Below are 22,326 nucleotides of genomic sequence, written 5' to 3' on the forward strand. Positions count from 1 at the left end.
GAAAATATTTAAACAAAAATGTTATAAGTGGTTACTCAACAATCCTTTTCATTCTTTAAATGGATTTTTTCCAATGTGTATAACCAATTTTTAAATTAAGAATTTAGTTTTTATATTCTGCAACTGTGCTTAATTATTTATTAATGTTTTACATTTAGTGTCTGTCTAATTTTATCAAATAAATTTGTGTTTTGTTTGTACAGTATATGTATAAGTTGTTATGTTTTTATTGTTATTTTGGTCTCCAGTTTTCATTGAGATTAAGTTTGTGAGATTGTATTAACCAATAACTTTTAAACTGTTTTTATTTATCCACTTATTTGTCATAACTTTAAGTATTATTTATTTAAGTAGGTTAGTGACATGGCAAATTGCTCAATTTGAATGACTTTGTCAATGCTTTTGTAAGTCTAACGACAATAAAAATATTCTTATTCTTATATGAGTATCTGCACAAGAGCAACTACTTTTGTTTATACAAGAACATAATTTATAATAGGATATAGAAAATGATGGGCACTGGTCAATAGCTGTTTAAAAAAGAAGAAACACATTTCAAGAACTGATATCTATAGTCTCTTATTTATCAAAGTGTCAAAGTTATTTTTTGTAATCTTAACAAAACGTTCATGCCATTAATTGCTTTTACTTTTGTGCATGGTAAGTGCCATAATCTTAGTTCTTTGGTTTATTTGGCTCAGAATAATTTATTATAAGTTTTCCGGTTGTGTCATTCTCAAACCATTGCTAACACAATGAAAATTTTAAAATATTTAAGTTCTATTGTGAAGAGTGATCTCTAGTCAACAGATGTACTCAACTGCAGAGTACTTTGCAGAACTGACAAAGCTAGTAGTACTCATCCACTTAAGTGGAGGGGGTGGAGCTGTACCATGATTGGAAAAAGCTCAACTGGTCAGCAATCATGTGGCTTCTTTATAAAAAGACTGTCAGCTGTAATAAAAAAGACACATTTCTTGCTACTTGATTGGTTTCTGCCAATCGTGATACTTTTCCTCTTCCCTCCACTCACCTTTATAAGTGAATGTGCATTACTGCTTCAGCTAATTTGGGTTGAACATTGATTCACTGAAGAAAGCTCATCACAATATAACTGATTGTAGTTCAAGTAAGTTCTAGAGCTATTTCAAACCTAGTAAAATATACTTAAAGCACTCTTTACTTTGAATTTGTCAATTATGTGTTTACAGCTTAAGGGCATATTTTTATACACAGGTTTTTTTTTAATGTGAATTTAATAATTATTTTAATAAAAATTTCATAATTCACTCTTTGCATGATAATCTGTTTGTTAATCTTCACGACACCATACCTTTCTCCGAATTGTTCCAAGGCTTGTTAGAGTACTCTGTGAGCAGTCGCACTCCGACTGGTACAGAACTGTTGTGATCGTTGACGTGTAAGATCGTCTCCTCTGCTCTCCTCTCTACAGCGATCTGTACAGACTTACCGCTGTTCAGTCCTACAAACAAAGTTACTTTGATTTATTTAGCTAAATGTACTCTTAACCTATTTCCATTTGCAAGTATTCCAAAAACCAACAATTTATGTAAATTCTTACAGAATGTATTAAAATAACATTATGTAAAATAAGGTTCAAGAATTTCCTTTTCTAGTTTTAGATATACTATCTCCTGTACTATTCCTCTAAGAATGTGATATGTTTCCAACTTAAGGAGGGTAAATAAATAGTCTGATCAGTTGTCAGTGTTTTGGGAAGACTGGTTTCAAAACTTTTTTATAATTTCTTTCAATAATATACAACTTTTTCTTAAATTTTGTAATCTAATTACAAAATAAAATAGGTATGTTATATGACTTCATGCAAATATGCGTAATTATAAATTTGAATACAAAGCACTTGTGACCGGTGAACACAAGTATAAACGCTCAGTGTGAGTCGCAAGTGTGTACAGTTCTGTGTGTTACTGCTCTCACCTCCATACTCAACGGTGATGTTATGGATAACCTCCATGCGGTTGAAGAGTAGCACTACTTTAGTCCCCGCAGTGATGTACAGCTGGAGGAAGTTGTTGAGATGATCGTTGGCATGAAGAATCAGTGAATGTTGATCGTAAGTCCTCAGATTCACCAGAACCGTCTCCGTCAGCAAGGCCTTGTAGTTCCTCTTCTCCTCACTTGTCACATTGAACAAATAATTCTTCTTGAAGTATGACTCTCTCGTCACCAGTGTGATTCCATTCTCGTTTATGTCTGAAAAACAATAAATTGATACAAGAAAAACTGAAGACTGATTAACAAGGTAAAAAAGCAAACACATGCACTTGGGTCCACATCTGTATATTTAATTGTTTATTATTTATTTAGAGGTTAATGTACACTAATGATGGTTGAATACCGAAACACATGTGTCAATAAAAAACATTTTTAAAAGGGTTTTAGTTACTTTTCATTATATATATACTAAAGAAATTAATCTTTAAAAATTTAAAACTATTAGGAAGGTAGAAAGTTTTTTTAATAGTGTAAATATACCTTTTCTAGAGTATTAAAATTTGATGATTTCAGCGCAAAAAATGTAACAATATTTTCTTTCAGTTGAGATCATGTATTAAATGGAAAACAAATCTCATGGAATTTTAGTACTTCTGAGAAATATGCCAATAGAGAGTTGATATTATGATAACATCCTGGCTTTCCTAAGCAGTGAAATTATACTTCTCATCATACTGATATATTTTACTCACAATATCCTACTGGTAATATATGACACCTTGGTATTATGTGTTAACTGTCTTCATTAGTCTCAATATTTTAAGGGCAAATGTGAGTTAAAATCTTTTATAACCTAATAAAAAAGAGCCTGTATTTTAAAGTTGTGCGTTTGCTTGAGAAGCAATATCCACATGCTATATTATTATATGGTTATTCGCATATATTCACAGTCCATGATTGTAACTTAATATAAATTAGGGTAGAATGAGTAAGCACTAAACAATCTATTGATTAGAGTTATTGAGGCATTATAATCAAATTTCAATAATGATCTTATGTATTCTGTTTAAAAGTGTTTCTTTCTTTGTATATTTTTATTGTAAAATTACGAGTTTGTTCTGTTCTTTCCTTTATCAAATACCGGTATTAATAATTAATCTTTTCTTTAACTAACTACATTTTTTAATATTCTACCATTTTATTCTACAATCCCATACTTATAATGTATTTTATGTCTTTTACTGAAACTATAACCCCATGAGTTTTTTTAATTTATGAACAGTAACTGCATTAAAGAGAAGTGCAAATAAACAATTTTAGCCCACTTACTATGAACCCTGCAAATGTTAGAGAGACAACTCGCCTAATAGTAGTAGTAGTAGTAGTAGTTTGGCATTATGCTAGCTCACGCTTTATAAGAGCATCTTTCCAGTAAAATAATTGTAACGTGTATTAACTCGTGTATTACATCCTCAGGAGGGTTCACTCTGGCTAGTTTATACCTTCCAGTCGAATCTACTGACCGGGTACAGCAAAACCGATGTGTTACTTAAATCTGGGAAATCCCATAGATATCTGGGAGCGGTACATTACTAACCGAAAATCTCGAGATATTGCAGTGCTAATAGACTTGATTTATCGATCTACCCTATTGCGGAGGATGACTGTTGCAGTTGGTGGGGCTCTCTAAGTGTTAAAAGTAGTGGACATTAAGGACGTGCTACCCCTGCCTGCTCTGACTGGAGAAACTGGTACAGACCAGGCCTCCCCATGACATGACTAAGATACAGGTGACTGCTACCCCTGCCTGCTCTGACTGGAGAAACTGGTACAGAGCAGGCCTCCCCATGACATGACTAAGATACAGGTGACTGCTACCCCTGCCTGCTCTGACTGGAGAAACTGGTACAGAGCAGGCCTCCCCATGACATGACTAAGATACAGGTGACTGCTACCCCTGCCTACGCTGACTGGAGAAAATGGTACAGAGCAGGTACAGAGCAGGCCTCCCCATGACATGACTAAGATACAGGTGACTGCTACCCCTGCCTGCTCTGACTGGAGAAAACTGGTACAGAGCAGGCCTCCCCATGACATGACTAAGATACAGGTGACTGCTACCCCTACGTGCTCTGACTGGAGAAACTGGTACAGAGCAGACCTCCCCATGACATGACTAAGATACAGGTGACTGCTACCCCTGCCTACTCTGACTGGAGAAAATGGTACAGAGCAGGTACAGAGCAGGCCTCCCCATGACATGACTAAGATACAGGTGACTGCTACCCCTGCCTGCTCTGACTGGAGAAACTGGTACAGAGCAGGCCTCCCCATGACATGACTAAGATACAGGTGACTGCTACCCCTACGTGCTCTGACTGGAGAAACTGGTACAGAGCAGACCTCCCCATGACATGACTAAGATACAGGTGACTGCTACCCCTGCCTGCTCTGACTGGAGAAACTGGTACAGAGCAGGCCTCCCCATGACATGACTAAGATACAGGTGACTGCTACCCCTGCCTGCTCTGACTGGAGAAACTGGTACAGAGCAGGCCTCCCCATGACATGACTAAGATACAGGTGACTGCTACCCCTACCTACTCTGACTGGAGAAAATGGTACAGAGCAGGCCTCCCCATGACACGACTAAGATACAGATAACTGCTACCCCTGCCTGCTCTGACTGGAGAAACTGGTACAGAGCAGGCCTCCCCATGACATGACTAAGATACAGGTGACTGCTACCCCTGCCTGCTCTGACTGGAGAAACTGGTACAGAGCAGGCCTCCCCATGACATGACTAAGATACAGGTGACTGCTACCCCTGCCTGCTCTGACTGGAGAAACTGGTACAGAGCAGGCCTCCCCATGACATGACTAAGATACAGGTGACTGCTACCCCTACCTACTCTGACTGGAGAAAATGGTACAGAGCAGGCCTCCCCATGACACGACTAAGATACAGATAACTGCTACCCCTGCCTGCTCTGACTGGAGAAACTGGTACAGAGCAGGCCTCCCCATGACATGACTAAGATACAGGTAACTGCTATCCCTCCTCATGATCTTGACAGGAAGTGGCACCGACCTCAACCTAAATATTCTGTCACTCAGGAAGTAAGCACAGAGGTCCTTTTAGAACTAAGTGCAATGAGAGGTATCTCAGCTTCTTTTCCAAAGAGAAATGAAAACTAGTGGTAGAGCGAGTTATTTAACTATTGGATCATTAAGCCTTTCATTCAGTCTGCTGTCCACCACATTAGGCCATATAATATGAGGGGTTCTGTATTAAAGTATCAGTCTTTTCCCCATCCAGTTAACTAGGATACATTCTCGATAGGAGCAGATTTACATCAAAATCTTATTCTTCTGTGTTAGACTAGAATAAAGTTTTGCTGCACAAATAGGTCAAATAAAATAAAATATTCTATTATAACATAAATTAAAATAACAAAACAGTGAATTAGCTAACAATCAGCTCCTAATTATGCAACAGAAACAAGGTTGTGAGTTAGTAAGGGTATAAAAAAAACATAATTTCAAGATGGTATTGAAGCCAGCTCAGTCATTGAAGAACTGTTTGGACCAGTAAATGACAAGATTCCACTCTGTATAGAAAGTATTATGTGTGGCTCAGTCTATATTTGGGATACAACATTTTTAACTAATCTACACAAGTTGATGATCACATTAGGCATACAAAACATCAGGATACAAAAAACTTGACTATAATAGTGGAACACAGCAACAAAACCAAACATGCTATAGAATTTAGCAAATCAAAAGTATTTGCAAAAAGGCATACTATTATCCAAGAAAAATAAGTTGAGGAATCCCATACAAATTAAAAAAAAGATAGCATCGAATTATCAAAAAGCTGGCTGATTCTCACTGATTGGTTAAACATTTAATTAAGCTCTACCTCCTTCAATTGACATTTATAAGCTGATGCTATTATTGGCAGTTTTTTTTTATTAAAGACGGCTCTCAACAATCAGGCTAAAATATTTTACAATTTGTATTGTGTTGAAGTGGCGTAAAGTGGAAAACTTGGGTAATAGTTTCCAGACCAATGGACAAAATAATGTTTTGAGACTAAGACAAAGCAGACTCACTGTACTGTATATACTAAAAAATCTATATTCCTATTTAAATATTTTTTTATTTAAAAAAACCACTATACTGACTATTATAATATAATGCACTTATAGAGTAAAAACATAAGTGGTAGTTTATGAAAAGTTGTATCAGGACTTTTTCAAAAGACTTGTAAAAATAAATAAGCTGCCTAATCTTTCTTGTAGATGCTTGGATGCTCTGAATGTAGTTCTTTTTCCCCAAATGAGTTAAAGAAGAGTTGTTAAAGTTAAAGAATTAGTTGTGGTACATACAATTAACTAATAAATTCTTAAACCTTGATTCTGTAGTGAATAAAAGTTGACACACTTCTCTCTAAGGGTTATTTGTAAAGACCACATTTTGATCAAATTCACTATGTAGCCTCCCCACCATTTTCTAATTCAATGGTTATTACATGTTAATTTCAGCCTAATTTTAGTATTAAGTGCTATGGAATTTAATAATTAGTTAGGAAGGTATACAATATTTGAAATTTGAAAATTTCACCAAATGTTAAGGAAGGTAACAAATAAAAAGATCAAAGGCAATAGAAACTAAAAATGTAACACTATTTTAATTTTAAGACTATTTGTGTAGCATATAATACTCACTGGTTTCACAGTATGTGCCGATGTAGGCCCAGGGGTTGTCACATACACACTCAAAGGTACTCCACAGTTCCTTGCACCTAGCTCCATTCTTGCAGGGGTTAGGATCACAGGAGGGCTTGCAGTCCTTGATTATCTCTGACAGGTGAACACTCATGTAAGAATAGATGTCGAGGATCTCCCCGTTCACCACCAATCCACGGAAACAGCCAATTAACCCTTTGTGAACTGACTGGCCCACCAGCAGGTCTCTGGAGGACAGACAGAGGATAACACAACCATGGAAGGAGGATCAATAGTGCGATGGAATCGTTCTATCTTCCTTGGAGGTCTTAGAGACGCCAGGTAATCACTCGACACAATTCAGAAATACTAATAATTGATCAATATGTATGTTGTATACAATATTCCATAATTTATTTTGTTATTTTTGTATAATAGCAGTACTATTTATACAACATTGAAATAAATAGATTTATACTCTTAATGTACTGTATTATTTTAACATATCAATTTAACAGTTTATTATCATTTAACAAGAATAAGTATTGACAATGTCAGAATAAAGCAAATGTCCAAAATCAACTAGAATAACATTAACTAAATATTGTAAATTCACTGGACAGTTATAATTTATAACAACTATATTACTAAATAATATAAATTATAAAATTTTCAATTAGCTTATATAAGATTATTTTCATAATATTAATTTGTATAATAAAAATTCCTTAAGCTAAAATTTCTTATAGCAAGGATTTATCAAAAAAACGTACACAAAATCTAATAATTTAAATAAATTTACATCAATTCTTATCAAAGTAAAAACTCATCAACACAATAAAAAGGATTTTCCGACAGCCATGTGTACAATTCTCTATGAATTATTTCAGTAGAACATTTAGTTATCATTGGTCAAAGACTATTGTAAAGCCTCAAACACATTTCTGAATGGCTATTCCATGTTCTACTTAATCTATTAACTGATGTTAATTATTTAAACGTATTTAACTACATAATATAAAGATTAATAACGGTTTGTATTTTTAACTTAATGGAGAGTGATTTATAATGTTCACTAATGTTGGATTAAGGTATTAATCTCACAACATTCTTTTGTACGATAAGAATTTCCTGAACTTTCCTAACATTACCCCAAAAATACTGAACTATACCTAAAAATAGACTGAACGTAGAAAAAATTTTGCTACTGAACAAATAAAAGTGCTTTGACATTCACTTAATGTTGGGGGTAAGATTACTGTAATACAATATATTTAAATAGTTATGATGATGAATTTCTTTCTGATAATAATTCTTTGTCTGAAGTATTTTTTTTGAGAATGGAAGTATTATGAAGGAAACGCAGGATTTTTTTGTAAATTTGATATCTTTCAGTGATACAAAACAATCAGTAACATTGGTTTCGAGATAAGCAATCTGATCTCTTCTTCAGGTTACTAACTAACCTAATACATAATTACAATCAGGTTAAAATAAACAAATCATACCAGAGTGTGACACACACAAGTCAGGAACCACAACAGCCAAGTTGTGTATCTACTCCATGCAATTAATAAAAGTAAACACTATATTAAAACTTAACTACAGAATACAGGTCACATTAGGTCTGCACTTAACCAAATAGAACAGATATCAAACTTAGTGTTATTGTTTTATATCACTGAAAAATGGAAAATGTCCGGAAAAATCCTGTTTTCTTAATACTAATTGTATGAAAATCATTGTTTAAGTAAGAACCATTTGAAAATTAAGTAATAAAACACTTTTTAGAAAGGAACACATTCTCCAAACTAATATCTAAATAATTTTGAAATTCTGTTAGAACTGTACCACCTGTCCTGGATAAATGGTTGGTAATACTGGAAATTCTGAGAGCACTGAATCAATGCTATACAGGAGTAGTTCTATAATTACCACTGCCCTCAAAGGGTCCAAACTCACTCTGTAGCTTAGCAGACGAACATACTGTCCTCAAAGGGTCCAAACCCACTCAGTAGCTTAGCAGACGAACATACTGCCCTCAAAGGGTCCAAACTCACTCAGTAGCTTAGCAGACGAACATACTGCCCTCAAAGGGTCCAAACTCACTCAGTAGCTTAGCAGACGAACATACTGCCCTCAAAGGGTCCAAACTCACTCAGTAGCTTAGCAGACGAACATACTGCCCTCAAAGGGTCCAAACTCACTCAGTAGCTTAGCAGACGAACATACTGTCCTCAAAGGGTCCAAACTCACTCAGTATCTTAGCAGAAGAACATACTGCCCTCAAAGGGTCCAAACTCACTCAGTAGCTTAGCAGACGAACATACTGTCCTCAAAGGGTCCAAACTCACTCAGTAGCTTAGCAGACGAACATACTGCCCTCAAAGGGTCCAAACTCACTCAGTAGCTTAGCAGACGAACATATTGCCCTCAAAGGGTCCAAACTCACTCAGTAGCTTAGCAGACGAACATACTGCCCTCAAAGGGTCCAAACTCACTCAGTAGCTTAGCAGACGAACATACTGCCCTCAAAGGGTCCAAACTCACTCAGTGGCTTAGCAGACGAACATACTGTCCTCAAAGGGTCCAAACTCACTCAGTAGCTTAGCAGAAGAACATACTGCCCTCAAAGGGTCCAAACTCACTCAGTAGCTTAGCAGACGAACATACTGTCCTCAAAGGGTCCAAACTCACTCAGTAGCTTAGCAGACGAACATACTGCCCTCAAAGGGTCCAAACTCACTCAGAAGCTTAGCAGACGAACATACTGCCCTCAAAGGGTCCAAACTCACTCAGTAGCTTAGCAGACGAACATACTGCCCTCAAAGGGTCCAAACTCACTCAGTAGCTTAGCAGACGAACATACTGCCCTCAAAGGGTCCAAACTCACTCAGTAGCTTAGCAGACGAACATATTGCCCTCAAAGGGTCCAAACTCACTCAGTAGCTTAGCAGACGAACATACTGTCCTCAAAGGGTCCAAACTCACTCAGTATCTTAGCAGACGAACATACTGCCCTCAAAGCGTCCAACTCACTCAGTAGCTCTGCCGACGAACATACTGCCCTCAAAGGGTCCAATTTCCTCCTCAGGCAACAAGCCTATGACCTGGTAGTCTGTATTGATAAAGAAACGCTACCAAACGTCTACTCAACGCACTCAATAGCTCTGCCGATGAACATACTGCCCTCAAAGGGCCTAAACTCACTCGGTAGCTCTGCCAATGAACATACAGCCCTCAAAGGGTCCAATTTCCTCCTCAGGCAACAAGCCTATGACCTGGTAGTCTGTATTGATAAAGAAACGCTACCAAACGTCTACTCAACGCACTCAATAGCTCTGCCGATGAACATACTGCCCTCAAAGGGCCTAAACTCACTCGGTAGCTCTGCCAATGAACATACTGCCCTCAAAGGGTCCAATTTCTTCCCCAGGCAGCAAGTCCTCAATCTGGTGGTTTGTATTAATAAAGAAATGCTACTAATGTCTAATCAACTCACTCAGTAGCTCCGCCGATGAATATACTGCCCTCAAAGGGCCTAAACTCACTCGGTAGCTCTGCCAATGAACATACTGCCCTCAAAGGGTCCAATTTCTTCCCCAGGCAGCAAGTCCTCAATCTGGTGGTTTGTATTAATAAAGAAATGCTACTAATGTCTAATCAACTCACTCAGTAGCTCCGCCGATGAATATACTGCCCTCAAAGGGTCCAATTTCTTCCCCAGGCAGCAAGTCCTCAATCTGGTAGTTTGTATTAATAAAGAAATGCTACTAATGTCTAATCAACTCACTCAGTAGCTCCGCCAATGAACATACTGCCCTCAAAGGGTCCAAACTCCTCCTCAGGCAGCAAGTCCACCATCTGGTAGTCTGTGTTGATCATGAAACGCACGTGATGCTGGTTGTAGTCTATCCAGATCTTCTGCCATTCTCCCGAGTTGAGGCGACGGGACGACTTGATAGCGAGAGCTCGCGGCTTGCCAGTATTCATTGTGAAGTTGAATGTCAGGTGGAACTCTGAAGAAACAGTTGCCATGTTTAAGGACTTGAAAACATGATTTAATATACAACTATAGCAAATGTGTGATATATATATATACATATATATATGTATAAATAAGGCTATTGCCATTTATACAATTTAACGTAAATAAAAGTCGTTTGACAGGTGTTTGGTCTTCCGATCATATGTTAGTTTGCTTATTTAAACGCATATGTGACAGATACGGCCAAATACAAAATAATTGAATCGGAAAAAGTAAGCGCTCTGTGGTGTAATGGTAGCACATTCACCCGGCAAGTGAGAGATCCGGGTTCGACTCCCGGCGGAGCAAGTACTTTTTGTGATTCAATGTTTATTGAAATTATATATATATATAGTTGGTTAAGGAGAAATTTGTTTATATCACTAAAGAATATTGTAATCGTGATTTGAATGATTTAAGAATTTGTTGTAATTTTAATTTACAATTTATACAATATGTTGTAATAATATGACTTAGCTGTATTAACTTGACGAATCTTATTGTAATTTGTTTCACTTAATAGTTAATAAAGAATCTGTATATGAATGTGAAAAACATAGATTTGATCAAATGACCAGAAATAATTTCCTTTTAATCGCCAACTCAACTAGATTTTTAAGTTGAATATTATCTTTATGCTATGCATTTTTCAACAGAAAATATTACATTTATAATTCTGGAAATATTTTTTAAACTACTTTGACTGATAGTATTTAAAAACTTAATTTGAAACCCCTAAATCAAAATGACAAGTCAACTCATTATAAATTAAAAAATGTATTGCAAAATATTAACTACTGTGTATTATAATTAACAGTTTATAAAAACTATCGAAAACTCAACACAAAATCCTAAAAACCAAAACCAAAATATTTAAAAATATTAACAATAAAATAATCCTCTACAGCTCAAAAATAGATCTTTCTAAATCTCTAAGCTAAATCCAAAGAACTCTCTAAAGCCTTATCAATTATAAAATGGAAAGATCTCTTAAACAAAATGCCAAAGAAGCACTCACCACTAGTCAGAGCCACCATGAAGGAGGGCTGATGAGGTCGGATAGGGGGCTGGTAGAGAAGGATGGCCTTCTCTCCTGTTGTACGAAAACTGAAGGCTATGTCTCCCTTGGTCCAGCCAGGCACTTCTATGTATGATTGGCTGGAAGTGAATGTAACTACATATTTCTGTGTATCTGCAAACAAAAGAAGGAAAAGACTAAAACCACCTTTTTTCAAATAATTTCAAATTTCAAACAGAGCAGAAATGTTATACTTACACTTTTTGATAGTTTTTGTTTTAGCAACACAAAGAATCTTTCTTAAGAACATTTTACAATGTATTTTCTGTTCTCCACATAATATTCATAGGATTGATTCTATAATTATACGGTATGTAGTCTTAAAACCAGCAGGATCAAAAATATATTTTAACCACAAAAAGATTTAGGCTGAATTATAAATTGTTAAAATTTAAGTGTATGTAAAAAATGATTCACTGCGATTTACCCCTGGTTTGCTGTAGGCAAGTTATAATAATAGACAGTGTTCTTTCCAATCCACCATATCACTATTTAGCACCATAATGCTTGTAAAATATCACAATTTTAACATGATATATAGAACTATATTTATTGTGACCTTAGAGCTGAGAAGTATTATATTTATATGTTACTTTTAAATGTACACAAATTCTTTGAAAAGTCCTTAGGTGTAAAATACAAAATAATACATTTTATTATTGTTTTCACTTTATTCAAGAAATACTTCGGTGACTGTTGTATAAAAATCCCGTTTTTATGCATTTTTTTATTTCTTCACACAACATTTTTCAGATACTTTGAATTTAATTTGTAAGTAACTAAATATTTAAATATTTAAAATTACTATAATTTTGAAATTAATTAAAATTATTTTTACTTACTTCTTTTTCTTGATTATGTAGAAATTATGCAATTATCCATAAAAACTTCCAATCCTGCAGCTCAAATTACTGTTTCATAATGAAAAAAACATATAAAATACAGAATATAGAAGGAAATAAAAACACATTTTAAAATAGTACATTGTGTGTTTGCCTCAATATTTGTCTATGGCTAATATATTGCTATATGTATATGGAAGCACTTTTTACACATCCTTTACATTCATTGGGTTTTCAAATAATAATAAATAACATTTAAAATGGTAAATGTATAATTCACTTACTGGTTTCAACACATTCCAGAGGTCCAAGTGTAATTCTACCAAGAGCATCCTCGTCTAGATCTTTCTGCTGAAGGAACACCATTTTGGTGATGCCAAGAGAATCAGGAGAGATGTAGTAACCTTCGTCAGAGAGCCACTTGGCCTCAGAGATGTCACAATTGCAGGACTGTTCAGCATTCACACAAGAGCGGTTCACTACAACACAAGGAAACCATATCATTAGATTCTCAGGGATCCATCTTAGACCCTTCTCTTTTTCTCTGCAGTTAAGGGGTTTGGCCCAGAATTTTATTCAGGAAACTAACACATTATTCTATTCTAAGATGCATACTGCATACTTTTGGAGGCCTCTCCAAAAATATCTTAAAAGAATACGCAGCAAATAGACAGGGACAGCAATTCTGTGGATTCTGATCACATGTGTGAAAATAATTAGTTTATTGGTGTTAAATACAAACATTGTAAACAATCCATTTTTCAAGGTAGGGCCATGAACAAACAAACTAGTTCTTTGACCGGTCGTGCTACAGTAAATAGTGATAAACTAAAGGTTGAGAAATACAGATATATATTTGTGTTAAGGTTTGCTGAAAATGAGGAAAGTGAAGTTTTAAAACAGCATATTAAAGACAGTGTCAGTGGTAACTATGAAGTTACTAAATTAAAAAACCAATACCCGTGATACAGTTCTTCTAAAATTAGTACGCCCTTATATTCCTGGAATAGAGTTTTTGATCCAGACTTCTGGCCTGCTGGGATATATATTAGTCACTTTTGGTATTCCCGTAGAAGTTCTTGTGTATCTTTTTTAGAACCAAGCCAGGGACAAAGTCAAATAAAATATTAGTGGTGGAAAGAGATTCTGTACCAAAAAATCAGCCTTTACTAGAATTTAGTCATTAATAAACGAAATGCATGATTTAGAGACAGTGCTGCAAGAGTGTGGAAGTGATCTTGTTTGTATATATGGCTTAAGCTCCAAGAGACAGAATTCTACAACCTAAACGGCTATAACCTAGATGTGCTTACTGATTTATGTCGTAGAGGATACAGTGTCTCTGTTGAACAGTTCTGTACCTCAGACCATGCTTCTCTATTGTTCGATAGTTTGAAATCTGATTCTCCACAATTATCTGTCGAGCCAAGACAGCCGGTTTTAATTAGGCCTAAAACAGAGAACGTATTCAAGGCTACTCAGATTTTTTGGCTGAAGCAGATTGGTCACGCTTCAGCAGGATTTAAATGCAGAAGAAAATTTAAACTTGTTTTTCGATATAGTAAAATCGGGTATGAAACCTGTTTCCCAGTAGTTAAGAGAAACAGAAATAAAGGATGAAAGAAGATGAAACTCCAGTAGTATAATACAAATATTATGGAAAAAAAATAAAACTTCTAATGAAATTTCATGATTTAAATAAACTTTTCAATACAGAGGAATCTCATAAAGTACTATCTGAATATCGATCTCAATATAGAACTAAGGGAAACAAAATAAACAGTTCACTGCTGATAGCATCGAGAGTTCCGAAAACAATGTAAAGCCACATAGGAGCCATACGTTAAGTGACATCTACCAGTTCTCAAACTCACGTCTCCATGGATCCTAACCAATTCAACGAGTTCTTCACTTCTTCTGTAAGAGAGGCAGTCAAAGAATGTGGAGGCCAGACAGCTGCGGCACTGGATGTTCTCTACTCAGGAATTGACACAGCTTCAAATTTTCAATAAACAACTGTGTCTTGTGAAGAGGCAATGTCTCATATAAATTGTCTATAAAGCTTGAACAGTAAGATATCTATGGCCTATCCAGTGTCTTACTTAAAGCTATTGAAAATGTAGTATTAGTGCCACTAACCTTTTGGTATACTAAGTGTCTAACAGAAAGTATTTTTCCTAGTAAACTTAAGTTTTCTAAAGTGATTCCTATATGTAAGAAAGGCAATAAAGACATTCCATCTAGTTAAAGGCCAATATCATTCCGCACCTTCAACTCTACCAGCACTTTGAGATCAACACTCTTTTCTCTGCAAGTCAGTTTGGCTCTAGGGCAGGGAGATTTACAATTTAAGCAGTTCATAATATTATTTATTAAATAATCATCATATATAGCTTGTGAATTTTGAAGATAGTGTTGATACTGGGGTCACTCCAGTATCCAGCTCTATCAGCCGAGCCGATAAGAGCTCCTTATCTGTTTCAAGATTATAAGAGCCTCCTGTTACGCGTGTGTCTTTTCCTGTCTTTGCCATATAGTTTTCTTTTATAAGTCGTAAAAAATGGCAATTTGTGGCGTCTGTAGAAAATCTTCTAATGATGAGAGTGATGTGAAGTGCACAGGATCATGTGGTTATGTGTTTCATGGGGATTGCATCAGAGATGAGAAGAAAACACAGTCAACTAAGGACTTCAAATGTAAAGAGTGCAGGGCTTCATCTTCACAAAGCAGCGCAAAATCTACTGCATCATGTGAGCTGAGCAAGGACTTCTTACTTAAGGTAATGGAAGGCTTTAAAAAAGATGTTTTTACTGAAATGGAGGGTTTCAAAAAGGAGGTATTCACAGAGATAGTAGCATTTAGGAAAGATGTAAACGAGCTGTCATCGTCTCTGCAATTTATGTCTGATAAAATGGACTCTTCCTGTAAATTAATGGAAAAGTTAACTGCACAATTTGCTGAATTGAAAAAAGAAAATGAAGAAATAAAAACAAAAAACATCTTCCTTGTTAACGAAGTGCGAGAGTTGCGTGAAAAAATGTGAAATATGGAACAATACTCAAGAGTGAACAATATTGAGATAAGTGGTCTCCCTGCAACCAAAGACGAGAGTGTCGATGATTTGGTGAGGGATGTGGGTTTGGCCATCGGGGTCGAGGTCCACGTCGGTGACATCTCCGCCGCTCACTGAGTCCCGTCCTTCAGAAAAGACAGGGATCCTGCGCTGGTCGTGCAGTTCGTCAACAGGACTAAGAAAGAAGAGTGGATCACTAAGTACAGGATGAAGAAACCATCATTGACAGCCCAGCAGGTGAATCAGCGCTTCCCAAGTCAGCGAGTCTACATAAACGACCATCTGTCGCCCGAGAACAAGCAACTTTTGTCCAAATTGAAGCAGAAGTGTCGCGAAATCGGCTACACCTATGCCTGGTGCAGGGACGCCAAGTTTTTTTTTTATCGAGGACATTGATAAGCTCAAATAAACACTGATATAGTATTACAACTTATGTGAGTACAGTAAAATTATTTTTTGTTTTATTACCGTAAATGGAAATTGTTTTTAAGTGCGCTTTATTTGTAGACCATTCATACTAAAAATACTTTTACTTGACATACAAAATAAAAAATTATGACTAACTATTCATTTTCATTAAATACGTTCTTTGTTGGAGAAAATAACGAGCAAAGTTATGATTTAATTTATGCTAACATACGGAGCTTAAGAAAAAACTTCAATGCTTTTATTTTAGAACTAAGCCAAATTAAAAAGAAAATTAGCATATTAGTTATGTCTGAAATTTGGATAAGTAGCGACGAAGTTGATTTGTTTCATATTCAAGGGTACAACACCGTGCATTGCTGCAATGACACGTACCGATCGGGAGGGGTAATTTGCTATGTCGCTGATGAAATATGTGTAACTAATTTATTTAAATGTAAATCTGATAACAGCTGATGTTTTGTTTTTAAAACTTAAATTCAATAATTATTTCTTTAATCTAATTTGTATTTATAGATTGCAGGCTTTTAGTGGAGAAAATTTTATTAATGAATTTGTTACACATTTGTCAAATGTGGGAAATAATTCAATTATTGTAGGTGACATTAACATAGACTTACTAGACGGTTCACAGACAACTCAGCACTATTTGACAATGTTGAATGTTTTAGGATTCTCTCAAAGTATTAATTGCCCAACTAGAATTACTCCCCAGACAAAGTCTTGTTTGGATCATATTTTTATCAGATGTAAAGATGTATCGCGTTTTATTACTACAGTTTTTGACATTCATTTGACAGATCACTGCCTGCTTGGCTTAAAAGTATTTTCAAACAATAAACGTAGTTATTATCTAAATATAAACAAAAATAACTTTCCCAATGAAATGTTTTCTACCGATTATGTATTATTTAAAAGAAAACTAAATGAAATGTCCTTTGAGAATATTTTTATGAATACTGATGTAAATGTATGTTTTAACACTTTCCATGATGTTTTCAGTAATATTATAAATAGTTGTAAGAGGTCTGAAGGTATACATGAAAAGCTGTACAGGGCTAAAACATTTTGTCCATGGATTAATGCGACAATTCTGTCAAAACTGAATAGAAAAAAACATTTATATAAAATACTAAAACAAAGGTTGTATGATCGGAACTATATAAATTATTTTAATCGTTTTAGTGAGAATTTGAAACAAGAAATAAATGAAACAAAACAGGCTTACTTTGCACAAAAACTTTTGTCTTGTAGAAATGATTCAGCAGAACAATGGAAAATAATAAATAGTTTAACAGGAGTAAATAAAAGTAAAATTATTGATCGAGTGGAGCTGGATAACGGAGAACTGATAACAGAGCCGGACATAATCGCCCATGAAGTAAACAACTATTTTATCAAGGTACAGTCAGTTCAAGAAAATGTTGGTGGAGTCGGACCTCTCCACCTCAACCATAATTTATCTTCTTTTTATGTATTACCAACCACAAATAATGAAGTGTTGGAAGTAATAAGAGGTTTGAAAAACAAGAAGTCTAGCGGTTTTGATAATATAAATACTAATTTGATTAAGCTAGTAGCAGACGTTACATCACCGGTTTTATCACATATAATTAATTTGAGTTTTCACACTGGGGTATTTCCTGACAGACTAAAAACAAGTGTAGCAGTCCCTATTTTCAAAAAAGGAATTTCATTAAAATTAGACAATCTACGTCCTATTAGTTTGTTATCTGTTTTTTCTAAAATTTTTGAAAAATTAATGAAAGTTAGGCTTATTAACTATTTGAACAGTATATCTTTTTTTAGTGAAGATCAATATGGTTTTAGAAAAGGCAAAAATACAGAGGATGCTTTAATAAATGTAACGGATCTGATTTATAGCAGTTTAAACAGTGGAAATAAGGCCACAGGCTTATTTATTGACTTTAAGAAGGCTTTTGATTTGGTAAATCATAGAATATTGCTTGTGAAGTTGGAGGCAGCAGGGGTAAGAGGAGTAGCACTCAGCTGGTTCCGTACTTTCCTCACAGGCCGTCAGCAGCGAGTCCGCATAGGAAACTGCCTTAGTGGACCTTTAAGGATTGAGCGCGGAGTTCCTCAGGGATCTGTCATTTCTGCATCCCTTTTTCTTGTTTTTATAAACGACATGCTTAAATTAAATTTCTTTGGAAAACCTAGTGCGTTTGCGGATGACGTGGCGTTATTTTACACAAGCAAAAATATTGACATTTTGACGAACCGAGTAACAGATGATCTTAATACACTGAGATATTGGTGTTCTGCAAATGAAATGTACATAAATGTGAAAAAGACAAAGTATGTAAATTTTGATTTTAAGGGTTTTGAGTTAAGTACAGTATTAAAGTACCATAGTTTAGATTGCATAAACGAAAATTGCAGTTGCGAATGCATTGCGAAGGAGTCAAGTTTTACATATTTAGGGGTGGTTCTTGATCAACATTTAAACTGGGAAGCACACGTAAAAACAGTTCAAACTAAATTAAAATCATCACTTAGAAAATTTTACTTTTTAAAAAATATTTGTAGTACACAACTCTTAAGGAGTATTTATTTTTCATTAATAGAATCTAGATTGCAATATGGTGTGATTTGTTGGGGAGGGACCCACAAGTACATAATTGAAAGATTAAGAGTAATACAAAACCACTTTATAAGATTAATTTTAAGCAAACAAAAAAGGGAAAGCTCTTTTCCTCTATTTGTTGATATGAAGGTTTTACCTATCCAGCATCTATATGTTTTTAAAGTTTTGAGATTATTTTATTTGCGTAGCGGAAACACTGGGACAACAGATCTTTTATATTTGACCAGAAGCATTGATCGTAGAATGTTTAGAATGTTGAAAGTATCCAAGTCTTTATTTAAACATTCTTTTCAGTATAGTGGTCCAAAATTATTCAATTTATTACCAGAGGAAATAAAGAAAGTGCAAAACATAAATAATTTGTTGCGTTCAAATTAAAAACTGGTTGTTTTCTCAACCAGATGTTTCTCATTTTAAGGATTAATAATTGTATCAGGGAAGCTGTATAGCTGAAATATTTTATTTGTTACAACATGTTTAAGTTTATTCTGTTAATATGGGGCGAGTTGTTTATTTTTCTGTTTAATTGTCACTTTTAATTAAAAGTTTTCTTTTAAACACTGTGAGTATTATTTTTTTTGTTTAGTATAAGCATACAGTAAAATATTGTTGGATGAAGTACTACAGCTTTTCAAGTATATTTTGTCTTTAGTCTAAATGATTATGTATTGTAGTTTGTTAATTATAATTAACAAGGTAAAAGTCAGCTGTGTCTGACAGACGCCACAAAGTGCGGCTCAACTGGTAGCAACGAAATATTTATGGACTCAAGAATTTTATTAGTTTTTATTTAGTACAATCACTGACCACAATACTTGTAAGAGTGGTCAGTGTTTTCCAGGGAAATTTTCATTTAGTTTGTTTTTGTGCATTTTAAATGCTGGAATAAATCATTATTCTCATTATTCTCACTCTGAGCAACCTCAGTAAAGCTTTAGATTGTGTTGGCCACAGAACTTTGCTTTCTAAATTAAGTTACTATAGTCTCTGTGATACCTCTTATCCTTAATGAAATCCTATCCTAAGAGGAGGCAGCAGATTGTTTCAGTAAATGGGTAACTTTCAAAATGTATTAACATATGTTGGGGTGTATCACAAGGGTCTGTGAGTAGCAAATGTAAAAAAAGCATATCTTAACGTAGCCTATTTCAGCTTCTTTCAGGGCATACTGTTGTATGGCATTGCTCTGTGGGGCAGTTCAAGTGGAGTCAATAACATATTAGTGATTCCGAAGAAAGTTGTCAGATTATTGGCTGGAGCAAGATTTAGGGACCTTACAAAGAAGATAATTCTTTAACTTTGAGATCAGATATACATACAACACAACAAATTGTAACAATCTTCATATGCTTTATTACAGGCTAAGTAAGTTAGCCAGTAACTATAAAATTCAAGGCGTCAAAGTATTTAACAAGCTTCCCTTGCAGTTAAGAAACATTGAACCTATCTGAAAGTTTAAAGACGTTTTGATGTGTAGCTTGGTTAAATATTCTTTTTATTCTGTTAGAGTGTTTTGATGCTGATTTCAATGCTATGTTTAAAGCCTCTTTATTAGAGAAGGGCATAAATTTTATAGAATAGGTCTATTTCTCCTAAGTTAGAGATATACACTGTATATATGTACTTTTCCATAATATTACAAGTAAAAGTGTCTAATGACGATACACAATTCTATTCTATCCTATTCTTGGGCTGAGTGACTCAGAGGTCTATAGTTTAAGCAATGAAGAGGAAGAATCAGCGAAACTATACTGGCTGAATTATTCAGTCATCGCAAGTTGTCAGCAGGAGTTATATAAGAATCCTTTTTGCCTTTAGTCATAAGAGGTGGACATCAGGAAGGTAGCTGAATGTTGCTAGAATTTTTGAATGAGTGGAGTATGATGGTTAGGAGAGCACAATAGACTCTACTTCACAGCGTTATGGGCAGAAAGCCACACTCTAGAAAGAGCAATCTCATGATAATACCTGAAGTGTTTTTTGTTCAAGTTTTTAAAAAGGAATTTTTGTAAATTATTCTAAAGTAATGTCTTTTAAAATAATAGTTCTACAAAGCTGACAAAAATATTACTTTTACAACTCGTATTACAATAGTTCCTATGCTTCTGAACAAATTTTGTAGTTTATTGTTAAGTAATAATTTATTGTCTCTTCAGCTTGTTGTCAAACTATTCTGCTTGAAAAAATAAAAAAAACAAACTGAGGTTGATTTGTCTTCAGATTAGTGGAAGAAATATTGCAATCTAATGTAAAACCGATGAAATTTGAATCCAAAGCAAAGTAATTTAATAAGATAAAAAATTGAAACCTATATTTTGTCAAATTAAAAAAAATTAACAAAGCTTTGAAATGTAATCATGTAAAGACAAAGATATAAACTAATTTTGCATTATAAACAATATTTGCTGCTATAAACCACATGTTATTTGTAGATCAGTGTACCTGCACAAGGGCAGGAGCCACGCTTAACGTTGCCAAGGTAGTCAACGGTTCCGTTGTGAGCAGCAGAGATGAACCACGTGGCCGAATGCAGCTCTAGAGGGGCCTTGTAGCAATCGTACTTGATGTACTGGCTGCAGTACAGTGAATGTGAGATGAGTTCTGTCAACATTGCCGAGTTGAACTCTCGGTAAGAAATGTCAAAACTAAAATCAGTCTCTGCAGAGCTCCTCACATCCTGAAATTTAAAAAATCATAATTTGAACTATTACGACGTACTGTACATTTTTTGGAGTACAACGTCAACACATTATGAATTGTTAAAAAAAGGAATGTCTCAGCATTAGAATTTGGAAAGTCTGATCCGATCATCAAGATGTGACGTCACAAGGGATGGATAGAGCAAAGATAATATTATTGTTACACTTATAAAAGATCACTAGTCACTTTCCCCTTCAACCATTATCATGCCAATCACCTATTTCCTTCGATAGCATCTCCGATGAACTATTATACTCACTATAACATAATAAATGAACTAACAACTTGGCTGGGAAGATTGTGCTCGACGATGGTCTTCGTCGAGTCCTCCAGAGACTGGAACTCACACTTGACGTGGGCTGGAGGAAACCTGCCATTACCGTCAATGTCGATCAAGTACACGTCAGGCTTGGTGTAGCCCAGCAGTGCCAGCTCCTCACACGTCTTGCGGAATTTGGCTGCAACATTCACTCGATATGTGTTTACAATTATTGGCAAGAAACTCTGTTCACAAATTGAGACCAATTTCAATTAAAATAATAACAGAGGTCGACTGTTTGACATCTATTAATCACTCTTGAGCTGTAGTACATAAATGATAAATATTTAAATATGCTGACCATTTTCTTTTCTTGATTATTTCAAATTTGAAACTTTAAAAAATTCCAAAGTATTTTTTTTGTGAATTTCAAAAATTACTTTTTTGAGCATGACTTTCTTGCAAGATCTAATTTATTTATTAGTTCCTGACAATATATTGAGGGAACCGTGTTTGAAAACCTGGTACAGGAGTATCTGATAGATTTTTTGAAATTATAAACATAATTCTTAATCCACTAAAAAACTTTACACACAATGTATG

At 34.9% G+C, this 22,326-nt stretch overlaps 1 protein-coding gene across 13 annotated transcripts in view; it reads right to left on the reverse strand.

The window, feature by feature from the left end:
• The window catches only part of LOC124356039 (neurexin-4), a 142,692-nt gene that overhangs the window by 55,859 nt on the left and 64,507 nt on the right, over positions 1-22,326 (reverse strand). For all 13 annotated transcript variants that reach the window (XR_006921777.1, XR_006921774.1, XR_006921776.1 and 10 more), the window contains 8 exons: positions 21,747-21,922; positions 21,207-21,441; positions 12,942-13,136; positions 11,756-11,929; positions 10,504-10,729; positions 6,711-6,958; positions 1,960-2,235; positions 1,334-1,483 (listed from right to left, as the gene is read on the reverse strand). Coding sequence is in view for 9 of the 13 variants with exons in the window: in XM_046807184.1 (XP_046663140.1) it covers positions 1,334-1,483; positions 1,960-2,235; positions 6,711-6,958; positions 10,504-10,729; positions 11,756-11,929; positions 12,942-13,136; positions 21,207-21,441; positions 21,747-21,922 (1,680 nt within the window). In the remaining 4 variants the exon portion in view is untranslated. The remainder of the gene's footprint in view (positions 1-1,333; positions 1,484-1,959; positions 2,236-6,710; positions 6,959-10,503; positions 10,730-11,755; positions 11,930-12,941; positions 13,137-21,206; positions 21,442-21,746; positions 21,923-22,326) is intronic.

This window comes from Homalodisca vitripennis, chromosome 2, assembly GCF_021130785.1.
Source record: "Homalodisca vitripennis isolate AUS2020 chromosome 2, UT_GWSS_2.1, whole genome shotgun sequence".
In the NCBI taxonomy this organism is placed as follows: domain Eukaryota; kingdom Metazoa; phylum Arthropoda; class Insecta; order Hemiptera; family Cicadellidae; genus Homalodisca; species Homalodisca vitripennis.